The 14,360-nt window shown below is 47.0% G+C and overlaps 1 protein-coding gene across 1 annotated transcript in view; it reads left to right on the plus strand.

Annotated features, from left to right (window-relative positions):
- Positions 1-14,360, plus strand: part of NUAK1 (NUAK family kinase 1) — a 206,452-nt gene that overhangs the window by 116,651 nt on the left and 75,441 nt on the right. Inside the window, exon 2 of the mRNA XM_069629431.1 lies at positions 1,022-1,142. Coding sequence (XP_069485532.1) covers positions 1,022-1,142 — 121 coding nt within the window. The remainder of the gene's footprint in view (positions 1-1,021; positions 1,143-14,360) is intronic.

A 14,360-nucleotide genomic window follows, 5' to 3' on the forward strand; every position in this document is an offset into this window, starting at 1 on the left:
AAAGCATCTTTTATCAATCAGAGCAGCCGCTCCTATGCTATTGCCATGCTTAATTTAACCACAGTGAAAATGCACAATTTATATGTTGGAGCAGTACAGGAAATACCGTGTGGGGCGGGGTCGGTGAAGGAGAGAGGGGTGTAAAGGAGAATTGAGAGGGGTGGTGACTATGAGGTGGGAGTGGGCTACTCCTTTTATGTTGTTGGTCGTCCCGTTCTTTTGTCTTGAAAATCCGGTCACGCTACAGATAGGCTACAGCTTAAAATGCTTCTAGGTACTATCATTGCTTTTCATTATGTACTGAGGATTCTCAACCTGACAGTGGGGAACATTCAAGCATCGAATTCATAAACAATATTGAAAATATAATAATTTGTGTTCTTTTGCTGCACTTTGTGACAGATTCCGCCATCTTCGAAGTGCTGCGCCGCATTTATTGACCTTGCAAGGATGGAAGGCTAAGTCTGCCAAGCCACAGGATTCAAACTTGAGAAGTCCAGACTTGGCTCCATATGAGAGGCTAGCCCTTTACCTGTGAGCAATGCACCCACATAATGCCATATGCATGTCCCACAGCAAGGATCCAGTGCCTCGACTGAATGGGACTCCGTTCCCCTCTAATGTGTTTAGGTGCACAAAGTGGGCTGGCACATGTTGGGATTAAAGGAGGTAGCATAAGCCCCACTCTGAAATACAGAAATTGAGCCATGGTGGACATGCTCATCCAAACTGGTATTGCACTGTGATATGATCCACAGTACACCCTAATGTGTTTTACAAAGATTTAATACGGAAGCACTCCTCACCCTAGTTAGTTTAACGGTCATGCAGTCCCAGATGACATAGCACAGCTAATCCTGCTCTGTGTCTTACCTGGTATTGCAATGGTTAATAGTTTACATTCACAATCGCTGTCTCTATGGTCTATTTGAATGTCTGTATTTGTTTTCTAAACTATTATAATTGATGGGGGTCACGTGTTTATGTCCTAGCCTAATGTTGGATTTCGCATATTTTACAGGTGGCCATTAAATCAATCCGTAAAGACAAAATCAGGGATGAACAAGATATGGTGCACATCAGACGGGAGATCGAGATCATGTCCTCTCTCAGCCACCCCCACATCATCAGTATTTATGAAGGTTAGTGAGTAAATCATGCCATTTGCCTCTTCTGCGATGTGTTCCTGCTTGATCTTACGACTGTCATGTCCTGGCAAGAGTGGAGTTGGATCTATGTCAATATATGCCGCCATTTCTCTAGAATGGTGTACTTCATGGAGTTAATAGAAGGGATTCGGTAGCTCCCCCGTGAGACCCACCACACCGCATAATAAACCAACTGTAATCTGCGGGGGAAGTGTATATCTTTACCCAGGCATGTGATACCTGTGTCCATGTTATGCTATGCCATAAGGCTTTTATACTCTTCAATATCACCATCGTAATAGTCTCAGAGCAACTGGCTTGCCTGGAGGTTGGGGTATTGTACCCACGTCCAAGGTATCCAGAAGTTAGTCTGTGGAGGAAAGGGAGTACGGAGATGATATCCATGACAGCCAACAGAATCCATGAGTGATATAGATTTCAAGACTGGTAACAAGCCATCAAATATGGGCCCTACTAGGGCTGGGCGATATGGACCAAATATCATATCTTGATATTTTTTTGCTGAATGATGATATACATCTCGATATTGTTTATGTGAGTTAAATGCTCAGTTGTAAGCCACCAACTACATGTGAGATGCCACAAAAACCTTTATTTAAAGGACATTGATCAAAATGAAGTGCAAATACAGGGTTCCTCTTCCTGTTTGAGACTACACACAGTTGTGTAAATATCAAAATGTAAATATAAAATTGTAGTATATGTACTGATATATATATATATATATATATATATATTTATATGTGTGTGTGTATATCTCGATGTTAATGATATTGGTCCCATCCGATATCGATTTTGAAAATATAAATCGATATATCTCCAAAACCTGATATATCGCCCAGCCCTAGGCGCTACAATCAATGCATCTAAATGCATAGCTAGAGATGAGCATGCTAAGATGTACAGGTTGAATTTGGAACTTTTCACATTTTGTCAAATTTCGCCCGAAACTGCTGGTTTTCCAAAAAAAAACATATTATTAGTTTGTTTATAAGGTGACTTGACTTATTACGTTTGCAAGCCCTCTTGGTGTTTTGTTCCGGGAAATGGTAGCGGATGCAGCGGGATAGAAGAAAGAGAGCAGGGTAGCTTTAGCTGAAGTGGCGATGCAAAGCAGATTGGGCAACCTGTTCGCTGCTGCTGGTACGCGTCCACATTTTGAAGAAACCTAAGGTGATGTGGGTGTTGCAGGGTGATGTCATCAGGTGTTCGGGTGAATAGAGGGTACAGCTTCCAGGTGTTTGCCTGGCTATAAAAGCTGGTCATTATTTTGGAGGCGATCCAAAGAAGGATAAGGATCTCCGGGAGGATGCAGGGAGGTCTGAGGGACAGCAGGTCATGCTAATTATGTTTTGGAGCAGTGTGTGCCAGTAGTCCTATTTTGCCTCAGTGAGTGGGAAAGATGGCAAAATAGTTTTCATGCAGACCTCTGAGTGATTTCTGATTTCTCTAAAGTGGTCCTTAAGATCACTCGGTAGAAGTTCTGCCTCCAGGGATAGGGGGCAGTGTAAACCTCCAATCGAGGGTATGGATCTGGGAGAGCTCTGGGTGCCCCCCGCATACCTCCCACATATTTCTACCAGTGGAAAGCCTATTTATTTCTCTGTGTTTCTTTGCCCTGGTTCTGTTGACTCCATAAAAGAAATACAGTGAACACTTGGAGGTGGGTAGGTGTTGCTCCTGGTGACAATGTGACAGCCATTAGTGTTACAGATGATTTCAGAGAAAACATAAACACCACTGAAACCCATGTAGGACATCTGTCTGTAATGGCTGAAGTTGATTTGTATTGGTTTGTATAGTTCTCTGCTGGACGATGCTGGTGCTTGGTTTCCTTACTTATGAAATGATGCAGGAACTTTATTGGCATTGGGCCTCATTACGAGTTGGGTGGTGTGGTAAAAATGAGGTGGTAATATTGTCACTGCCGCATTACCGGCGGTAACAGCATTATCTCTGAGCTGGAGGTAAATCTGTCTACTTTCAGCAGAACTACCGCAGCGGTATTACCACCGCAGTAATTCCACAGAAAATGTCCCATTGAGTCCAATGGACTAAAAAGAAATAGGGATTTATACCACCACTTGTAATCTGGCGGTAATACCGCCGGACCAAGTGTCGGTAACAGTAATTGCGTTGGGCAGTATTCCAGCAGATTTACTGCTGTATTAGCGCCCAACTCGTAATGACCCCCATTGCATCCTCTATCACAATGTTTATTATTGGTGTATTCCTTGTGCAGAGGGCCTTATCTTATCTTATTTGCACTGAGTACCATATCCATCAGATGCTATATCATTATACAGAAAAGCAGTTTTCCCATTATCTGCGTAAGAACTGGGACCAGCTATATCATCTGTGGCATACACACAGACACACCTTCTGAGGGTTTAACACTTATACTGGGTACACCATTTTCTCACTGCCAGTTTTCAGAAACATAAACCTTAATAGGCAATATTTGTTAAAACAATGTGTTGTAGAATGATCCATTATTTAAAAAACGTTTTGAGGGATGAACACCTAATCCCCAAACCCCTGTTTGAGGCTGGGACTTACTTGTTATGCTTGCTCACACCATACAATGTGGGGATGGACTGCTTGGATTTTCCACACCAGTCAAGGGCACAGTGGTCAATTACAGGTCTTTTAGAGTCATATCAACAGATATGGGTCGATTCCACAGGAAAGTCATAGTAGGTATCTGCCTAGGGAACCACCAGCAGAAGGCCCCAGATTGGCACTACAAGTTACAAATGTTGACCCTATTACCAAGATGGGGCAGGTGGCAACATGTCAGTCTACCCTATTGAGCACAAATCCTGTATCATGCTAGCAGTGAGGCACTTCAATGTTTCCTGAATTTCACTAGTATGTGCCACATCACCATATGTCCAACTCACCTCTTTGGTGAACCTGTCTATATTGAATATCTCTTTTAACTGAATGCAAATGCACATAGTCCTGGGAGGATAGCTCAGCGGCAACGTGCTCGCCTTGGAAGAAAAACGACACAGAGCAACACAGGTTCGGTCCCCGGGTCGCTGCTTAGAAACCTTTGGGTATTAAGAGCGTTATAAATAACCTATTATATCGTATGCTGAACCAGCTCTCTGAACTTTGCTGCGTCTGCTAGTACAGGTACGTACACCACAAGAGCCATGCCACTATCTGCGGAGCTGCCGATCACCTCTCTGGCCTGCAGGGGTCGGGTGCATCCAAGACACACTCACTTTGATTTCAAGGCGCTCTGTGTATGTGTCCAAAATGATGCACCTGTTTGGTGTTTCATTCAAAATGAATTAGGAAAACAGTGCTTGAAAATTGAACTCACACGTCGCTACGCTAATGTTGGGTCAAATTTATTTTAGGCCTGAGCTTGTGGACCCGCCAAAAAATAAAATCAGTCGGCTTTTCATACTGACTAAAAGATGCAAATGAATGCCACTGAAATGTAATCTGTGTAGATTCTTCTCATGCATCTTAATTGTTGGGGATCGGATAAAAGTGGTTGAGTTTTACTGATTCTGTAGGTCCTCCAGCCAAGACCCAGTTGATTCTGGCACCTGCGAAGGCCAGCGCGGGAAGTCTCAGAGCAGAGAATCACACTTGTGAAGCAACTGTGTGCTTGCGCGGGTGATCGACTGCTGCTGCTGGGTACTCTGCGCCACCTTGCAGCAGGAACCGAAATCTGTGTCTTCTCTCAGCAGAGCCAACACACGTGTGTCTTTCTCCAGAAGGACTCCTGTTTTGGTATCCCTTTGGCCTTTCTGGCTCAAACCTGAAACCTGTAAAACTTGGTATTGGATGCTAGGTAAATACAAGCGGACATGCGCAGACTTCCATTTAGTCGTCACCTTTCCGTGACCCAATCAGAAAGAATACACTGTCAATTCGACCTGGAAGTGGGAAGCCTGAGTTACGAGTGCAGAGTAATTCCCAGCTCCCAGCGAGATAGTGACTGACAATTTGGGAGGGGAGTTTATTGCCCGCATGGTCTTAAATCTGCAGCAATGAAAAGCACAGGGTTACTTTGCCAAATCTGCTCCTCCTGATTTACAGCTGGCTGTACATTTCAGCCCCAAAACGGCGCCTCTTTCCCGAAAATCCCTGGGGCAAGTGTGGGAACCTCTTAAAAACAGAGGACATTTCATTCCTCTAGGTACCCTGGATGCTTAGCCATCAATCGCGGCTCAAATGTGATTCCAAGCAACAGCATAGCCTTCTCCTGCAGGTCTGGAGTGTGCTGCCACTGTCTGTGCTGAGACTACTCCTCACACTCATTTATATTTTTTATCCACCGTCCCTTTTCATCAGGTGTAACTTCACATTTGATTTTCCTTTTATATTTGTTTTCGATCGGTCAGCCATTCATCGTGTCTTTTTCACTGCTTGGAATAGTCGGAGAGGGCAGTGACCCTCCTAATCTCTGCCACTGCATCAGGGTCATTGTAATGTTTTTGGATTGACCAGTGGCGGCTGGTGAGTTTGAAAGCTAGTGGGGCGTAAATTTCCCAGGACGAATTTAGTAGCGAGCTCGCGCAGTGCGCAAGCCCACCCCCCTGGCCTGCACGTCTTTCAGTGCTGATTGTAGGGGCTGTGTTAACTAAGTTAACTTACCGCAGCAGGCAGAGCAGGGCCCAAGCTGTGTCTCTGGTCGGACAACTCTTCCGTCTGAGCAGGGGTCGGGTCCGGTCCGGTCGTCTTGTGGCACTCGCTCGTCGCTCGTCGGGCAGAGAAAGAGAAGTGTTAAGGTTGGCGCAGGCTCACATTCACACCCTGCGCCACCTGCATAGATACAGTAATGTCATTGGCTGTTTGCCAGCCAATGCAAGGTCTGTCATTGGCTGGAAAACAGCCAATGACATTACTGTAGCTGGGGGGGGGGATTCTTCACTGCACTGTTTGCGCACATTTTATGCTGGCGGGGCCACCCCTCAAGCGCCCCGCAGCCTACTAATGAAAGGGCCTTACGTAGAGTGCGTGGAGCTATGAACTCCACGCACTCTACTATTGTAAAAATCTGTGTAAAACGGGATGCGCCCCGCTGTGGCAGCCGGCCCGACGCCCATAGGAGTCATGGGCGTCGGGCCGGCTGCCACAGTATTGTTGCCACAGCGCCCCCGCGCTGTTGGCAAATGCAGAAGATTCAGAAGAGATTCTTCTGAATCTTGCTGCTTTTTTCCTGCTTTTTTCTTCTTTTCTTCTTTTTGGGGGCGGCGCCCTGCCGCCCTATAATAGCAGACGCCACTGGGATTGGCTGCTGTCTGAGAACGTGGCACTCATGCCTTTCCAAGTGCTAATTAGCTTTGACTCATGTAGGTAGCTCTAGCCGCCTTTTCACAAAAGAAATCTATTTGTATATAAATTATGTAAACTACCAGTGGCACATTCTCAGTGATATTGACATCTTTGTCACATTAAGATGATTTTAAATAGCTAATGGTGTCAGTGAGAATAGCTCTCTGAGAGGGGATTTATTATTTACGCCTATTAAGCTGCTCATGATGTAAATAAACAAAGCCATTTTTTCCTGCAATCCTTATGTCTGAAAGGTGATGGGTTAATTGCCGCTAGGAAGCATCCCCTCGTTTAATAAAAACGGCTTAACCAAGTCTACCTCGGCCATTTTGTTTCATATCATTAAAGCTTCCCAGCACAAAGTCCCCGAATTAAAATACTTAACATGTCACATTGTGTTTCCATTTGTATAGAAAGCATAACAACTAACCCGATATTAACTTTATGGGGATGATTATTGGCAAATTGTAATATAAAAAGATCTAGAGGTAATTCTATTTGAATTTGGTGGAAAATATCCGCCTTTGGAAAGCTCAAACGATTGGTCTTTCCAATGCTTGTATTTTTAAAGATATGATCATAGGAAATCCTCCATACAAAGGGGCTGCAGAACGCAATCTGAAAAGCAGGAGACTTCCTTTCTGCAAGGGCAGAACTGTTCCCCTCATGTGCATAAGAGACGGCATCCTTGTGTGGATCGTTGGGAACAAAGTGCAACGGTGAAGAATATCTGCAGGAATGTTAAAAAATCTGCAAATGGAAGCAATGGAAGGCAATGTTAACCGTCCAAAAAATGAAAAGATTCCAAAAAATGCAAATGCGCACAGTTAAGGTTGTTCAGAGGCATTGGGGTTAGTAAAATGGGACTAAGGTCAGGGTAGGACATGGGGCCCGTAAAAGACGGAACTGTGCTCCTGCAAGTTTGTTTTGCCCAAGCACAATTCCACCCTAAGGACTAAATCCTATAGGCTCGGTTAGCCCAGCAGTCTTCAAAATCTGCTCCTGAGTCAGTGCTCAGAAGCACTTAGCCACAAGTAGCATTTTAGAAGATTCCTGACGAGACCGAAGACTCAGGGCCCGATCATAGGATATTCTGCGTGGGAAATTGGGACTTTGCGTGCCAATCTGCGTACGAAATCCTGTTGGTTGATTCATGGAATCGACTGCGTGGCATGTTTTCGTACTTTGCGCAGGTTCAGCGCATCACTGCGAGAGGCCGAGTACCTTGGGCGAGACACCACGCAGAGCACGAGCGTGGCTTGTGCAGAGGGCATGGTAGGGGTTCGAAACAAGCGAAATGAGGAAGAGCAAGGCAAAATGTGGGCGTTACTAGGGACGTCCGCAGGCATGCCATTGCACACTCCCACTATTGCATGGAACGATACGTATTCATGGATCCAATCGTGCAACCTCTCGGTGGGGAAATGGACACGCAAAGCCCTCATACTATCCGCCACCCTAAGGTAGGCATACAGACACTTGCACATAGGGTTCACCATTGCGAGAGGTGTCGGATTTAGGGGTGCATGTACGCTACCATGGTTCCGATCTGACTTAGGGGTGCGTGTACTAAGAATAGCGGGGTGCAGGAATGGTTTACGGGGGGTTCGCACACAGATTTTCTGAATTGTACCCGAGTTACGATCGTACGCATGTTGTTGTATGCGCAGGGTCCCCGAGATGAAGGCCTGCTTGTAGGGGTCCCCATGCACTGTTTGAAGGGTGCATGTATTCACGCCCAGGAGAGCATGCAAAGGTAGCTGTTTTGGCTTGGCGTGGGGGCGTCTCGGGTGTTCCCGCCACGACTTGTGTATATGATTACTTTGCGCAAACAATCCCATGAATACGAAGAGCGTGCAGGCTTGCTCAATGTCACTCTCGGCGCACAGCCTTTGCGGGATGAATGCTTTTTTTTCCATGAATATAGCCCTCAATGTATAAACTACCTTTAGAAACAGTATAAGTGGCACATGCAACTTGGGCTCTTTGCTCTTTCTGTTTGCATAAGCTGTCCAAATAGCTATATATTCCCTGCAATTCAGAATTTCTTTTCTGTTAGGGTGAGTTTTGAGACAAATGAAAAGAGCAGATAGCCCAACTTGCGTAACTTTCACTGAAGGGTTTCTTTCAGAATCACTATTACAGACATATTTCAAATATAAAATGATGTGGTTATTCTCATGTTCCCAAAATGCTCTTTGCTTTTATGCAAATTGATGCACACCCTAGGCTAGGACTATGCCCACATAAACCTCCCCCACACCTAACCTTGCCCTGCCCCACCCCACCCCACCAATGCACGCAGAGTGGGTTGGTGGGCTTCCCAGAGCACATTCTTTCTATTACTATGGGTATGTTGGGTCTGTCATGATGCGTGTGCAGAATCTGCATAAAGGTATGCAGAACAGGGATCGAAATTGCGATTAGATGAGTAGGAGCTAAAAGCAGCTTTTGGATATAAGAATCACCTGTTGGGCAGGAACTACGTCTGGGGAACCAGGATCTAGGTGTATAGTGTGCAGAAAATCTAACTTGTGTGCAAGCTGCAAACTCTTTGTACATTCCTCAAATCTTTCCAGTTAATAACACATGTTTGTTTGACACCACTTCCAATGGGGAGTTAAACGTAGCTCCTGGTTGCTGTTGGTTCCAAGGTTAAGTTAACCAGGCTGTCCAAATAGTTCCCAAAAGTTCCTATCTTGCACCGACACTCAGACAGTGTCGGTGCAAGATGATACTCATTGCCCCGGCGTGGCCGAGGCAGAGGTGTTGCTGACACTAAAGTGCTGGGGCCGTAAGTGGAAGCATTTTTTGACATGGTGCCGGTTGCAGAAGATTACCCCTCTGAGAGTCATAGTCCCACAGATTCTTCCATACCTGCTTTCCTTGTCAAAAGCTGGTCTGGCTCATGCGTCCATCAAGTTACACCCGGTGGCCATCTCAGGCTACCCCAGATCCCTGGGAAGATCCCTGTTATGGTCCCACAGACTCGTCAAGGAGTTTCTCAAGTGTTTTTTTTTCGATTTTCCCTCCAATGAAGGCACCTGCCCCAGCATGGGAACTCAACGTAGTCCTGACAAGACTCATGGGGGCACCTTTCGAACCTATGCATCAGGCTCCACTCAAGTTTCTCTTGTGGAAGACAGTGTTTCTTGTGGCCTTCACCTCAGCCAGATGAGTGGGTGAGATCCAGGCCCTGTCCTGCAAGCAGCGGTATCTGACTTTTCACAAATCGAGGGTGGTGTTGCCTACGCACCCCTTTTTCATGCTGAAGGTCACGTCGGAATTCCACCTCAATGAGCCTTTGTTGTTGCCTGTTTTCTTCCCGATCCCTTCATCACTGGCAGAGAGGACCTTGCATTCGCTGGATGTTGCTCGTTCATTGAAGTTCTACCTTGCACACACAAAGAGTTTTCGGAAGACTTCTCACTTGTTGGTGAACTTTGGACCTGTGAATCATGGGAAGGCATTGTCTAAGGCTTCCATCTCAAGATGGCTCTCTGGCTGCATCATGCACTGTCATCGGCTGACTAACCAGCCTTTGCCGGGCCGTCCGAGAGCCCACTCAACCAGAGCGATTGCTGCGATAACGGCATTCCTTTCTAGTGTGCCTCTGCTTGACATCTGCAGTGGAGGTCCATGCACACCTTCACGGGTGGAGTCCAGAGTCACCCAGGCACCGCTACGCAAACTGTTCGCTTGAGGTGAGTCTGTCCCAGGGGTAAGTGTTAATTGCTTCTGTTGAGCCTTGCCACATCCAATGGTTGTGTAATGTGTACTGCTGTGTATTTGTTATTCATGAGCATGTAAATCCATGCCAGACCCTATGCTGGAGAATCAAAGCAAAGAGTACAATGGAAAATGGAAAAAAAAGAGAAAGGAGAAAAACCAACAGACTGGAATTAGGCAATGAACCGTACCAACCGTACCAATGTCAGGGCTGAAACTGACCGGAAATTAAATGCACCACAACTGTGGCTAATGTTTCTTAATAACACATATATTCCAAAATTCCATCTACCTGCCACCTATGCGCGTGGTGGTCAGGGTGTCTCAAGGTGTCAAAATCATTAGCTGCTCATGAAGAATTGAACCTACACTGTTTTTTGTAATATGTATCTTTTATTCAGAGATACAATTGCTGATTGTCACCGTCCTCATGCAAAAGCACTGCGCATATGATTAGCAAGTTATTGCTCTGTTCTTGGCACATTGTGGTGAGCGGACCTTGTGCCAACTAGACATCACCTTCACAAACTGCACTCTTAAGTCTACATGATACCGGTACTTCATAGTTTTACCACATACCCTAACCGCTATTAACTCCACCCTCGCCGAGTTAGGTTACCCACCCACCTTTGCACCTTCAAGCAGCACTTGAGTCTGCATATGAGGCATTAAAATACCTAGCTGATTCTAAGATAAGGTACCTTTTGTCTTGTTCAAATACTTTAGTAGTGGATTGGACATATAATTGCACTAATCGTACAAGTAATTTGCACTGGTTTTCCTGACTAGTTCACTCTGGCCTTCAGTTCTAACCATTGCAGTATCAATACTATCCACATATGCGTAGTATTTCAAATGCACATTGTCTCACCCACACGGGTCAGGCACTGCTCAGGGCACCCTCTAGGGTACCTCACAGCTTCTACTGAGTTATCTTCATGATTACATGCACACACGGAACAGGCACTGCTGAGGACGCCCTCAATGGGGCATTGCAGCTTCTACTGAGTCATCCTCATGATCACATGATTAGGCACACGCTAGACTTAAACCAGGTTACAGCATTTCTCTCTAGGCGAGTCAGATGCAGACCCCCCCACTGCTTTCACAGGAAAGGAAATGTCAGACCTGGATGGGCCATTAGCTTTGGGTGCAGGTTGAACTGAAGTTGTAATTGTGGTATTTTGTTACCTTACTGCCTCTGTTGGGCTCCCTCCCCCCATACTCTCCTCCTTCTCTCCCATCGCACCAAATGAGATCTCTAGAGTTGTCCACTCTGTGAAAGTTTCTTCTAAACAGGTGCTCCCCTGCTCCCCCAGAACCATGAAGGACAATATCACTTCTCTCGTCCCCAGCCTTGGCTGACCTATGCAACCACTTGTTTTCAACTGGCTCCTTCCCACAGCCCCTTTTTTTTAAAACGTATTTTATTGATTTTGATAGAAAAAAGAAAAAGAAAACGTGCAATACAACAAGAAATCAACATTGGTTTGAACTGGGGAGGAGACGGTGAGGGGGAAACAAGGGGGGGGGAACAAACAAATCAACAACAGTCTTCATGTTGTAGCAAACTTACAGTGGACGGGTGGGTTAGGGGCAATGACCCACAGTTTCAGGAAGCAAGAGGGGTCAAACACAGAGGTGGTTCCACCAATGCCGGCATCCGAGCAGTGTCAATGCAGTGGTGTGGGACTTCAGGGGGGTTTGTAGTCAGCGCTGAAGCGTATGTCTCTGAGGAGGGCCTTCCATGATTCCAAAGTGCCACCTTCGGTTTCGCCACTGTTCGTGATTCCTTCCTGCCAGGCCCTGGTTTCAGCTGTTGTCCATCTCTCGAGTTCTTTGAGCCATCTCTCTTGCCTGGGGCCCGACGGCGTCTTCCAGGCCATCGCTATTGTTCTTTTAGCCAGGATACATGAGATGTCCATTAATTTAACAGCGTGCTTGGATTTGCTAGGTCTGGGGTAGGTCCCCAGGAGGCACTCGCCAGGAGTCCATTCGTATCTTGTCATTCCGGCGTCCATGCAGGTCTGTTTGGCCTTGGACCACAGTGCCATCGCCTTGGTGCAGGTCCAGAACATGTGAATCACATCTGCTTTATCATTCCCGCACCAGGGGCATGCAGGGGAGGATGTCTTATTGAAGGAGGCAACCCTATGTGGGGTCATGTATGTCCTGTAAAGAACGTTCAATTGGATCTGGCCAAACCTGGTGTTCCTGGATACTTTTTTGGGAAATATCAGCGCTCTTTCCCATTCTTTATCTGAAATCGGGGTCTCAAGGTCCGCCTCCCATTTTGTCCTCAGATCTTCGCATTTAGGGTTGGTTTTATCACATAGTCTGCTGTAAAGCCTGGAGACAGGTCTCCAGCCGTCCGAGAGGTCATGCATCTCTTGTAGCAGAGGGTCAGGGGAGGGCTCCTCCGGCCATCCGGTCCATTGTTTCTTAGCAGTTTGTTTGAGGCGATGGTACCAGAGGAACTGGCCCGGGGGAATTCCATCGGCAGCCTTAAGAGATTCGAAATCCCTGAATTCTCCCTCCTCATACATGTCGCTCCATGTGTAAATGCCGGCCTCTTCCCACCTCCTTGCCGTAGAGATGTCTGCAGCCGTTCGACAGGTGTCTGCTAGGATGGGATTGTCCGGAGAGTATGGGTGTCGTATTCGCCTGATGCAGCAGGACCTGGCCCATATCTTTCTTCCCAGGTCAATCACCATGGAGGGGACCGGGGGTTGCCATGTAGGGTGCCATAGGATCTCCTTGGGGATCACATTGTCCAAGGGTTGCCTCAGCAGTTCGGTCTCTGCTGAAGGCTCATCCGAGAGCCATCTCGTTATGTGACTCAGCTGGGCAGCCAGGTAGTACAACTGGAGATCCGGTAACTTTATTCCGCCTTCTTTGTGTGGGAGAGAGAGGACGGACAGCGACAGTTTATGCCTGTGTGGGCCCCAAAGGAAGTCCCTGAAGATGGCCTCCAGCTTCTTGAAGAAGGACGGTCTAATGTAATGGCAAATGTTTACGAAGAAATACAGGAATCGGGGGAGTACGATCATCTTGACAATCGCTGCCCTGCCCACCATGGCCAATGGGAGCTTGGACCAAAACTTTATAGAACTTCGGAGACTCGTGATGGCGGCCTCGGTGTTGTGTTCATGCATGAGTAGCGGGGTGTGGCTTATGTTGATCCCCAAATAACGGAACTGGACCAGTTGCCAGCTTATTCCTATCTCTGGGAGATTGTTTTCCGGAATGTTGCGTAAGCCCGCCAAGGGGAAGGCAGAGGACTTATTCCTACTAAAGCGGATCCCTGAGTACTTCGCATAGTTGTCCAGTATCTCCAACGCGGTTGGCGCGTTAACTTCGGGGGAGCTTAGGTAAAGAAGGACGTCGTCTGCATACAAGGATATTATGTGGTGTGCACTGCCCACCTTAATGCCAGCATCGAAGAGCTGCTGCCTGAAGTATAATGCAATCGGTTCCAGGCCCAGTATGTACAGCATGGGTGATAACGGGCAGCCCTGCCTTGTTCCCCTTTGTATATCCCAAGCCGCTGAAACCACTCTTCCCGTTCTTACTCTCGCCGTCGGGGAATTGTAGAGGACCTCAACCCACCTGATGAAGCCCTCTCCAAAGCCAAATCTTCTCAGGACCTCCCTGATCCACTCCCAGTATATGGAGTCGAAGGCCTTGATGGCGTCGAGCGACAACACCGCCAGGTCCTCGTCCCTGTCATATGTTTCGGCCATTACATGCTGCAGCCTCCGGAGGTTAGCAGTGGTGTTGCGCCCAGGAACGAATCCGTTCTGATCTTCGTGAACGATGGAACCCACCACCCTGGCTAGCTTGCGGGCCAATATGGATGTGAGGATCTTGGCATCGTAGTTTAGCATAGCCAGAGGGCGATAGGACTCACAGTCGGTGGGCGATTTGTGTGGCTTGAGCATGGGGACTATTATGGTTTCCTTCATGGTGTTGGGGAGAATCCCATCCGTGTGTGCCTCCTGGTAGACCTCGTGGAGAACTGGGGCAAGGATGGACTCATACGCTTTATAGAACTCAGGTGGGAGGCCGTCACTGCCAGGGGCTTTGTTGTTGGAGAGGGACCTGATTGCCCCTTGAACGTCCTCAAGAGTGATCTCGGTTTCCAGCTCCTCTCTCTGCTCG

This window comes from Ambystoma mexicanum, chromosome 12 (genome assembly GCF_040938575.1).
Source record: "Ambystoma mexicanum isolate Mex_15411 chromosome 12, UKY_AmexF1_1, whole genome shotgun sequence".
NCBI lineage: Eukaryota > Metazoa > Chordata > Amphibia > Caudata > Ambystomatidae > Ambystoma > Ambystoma mexicanum.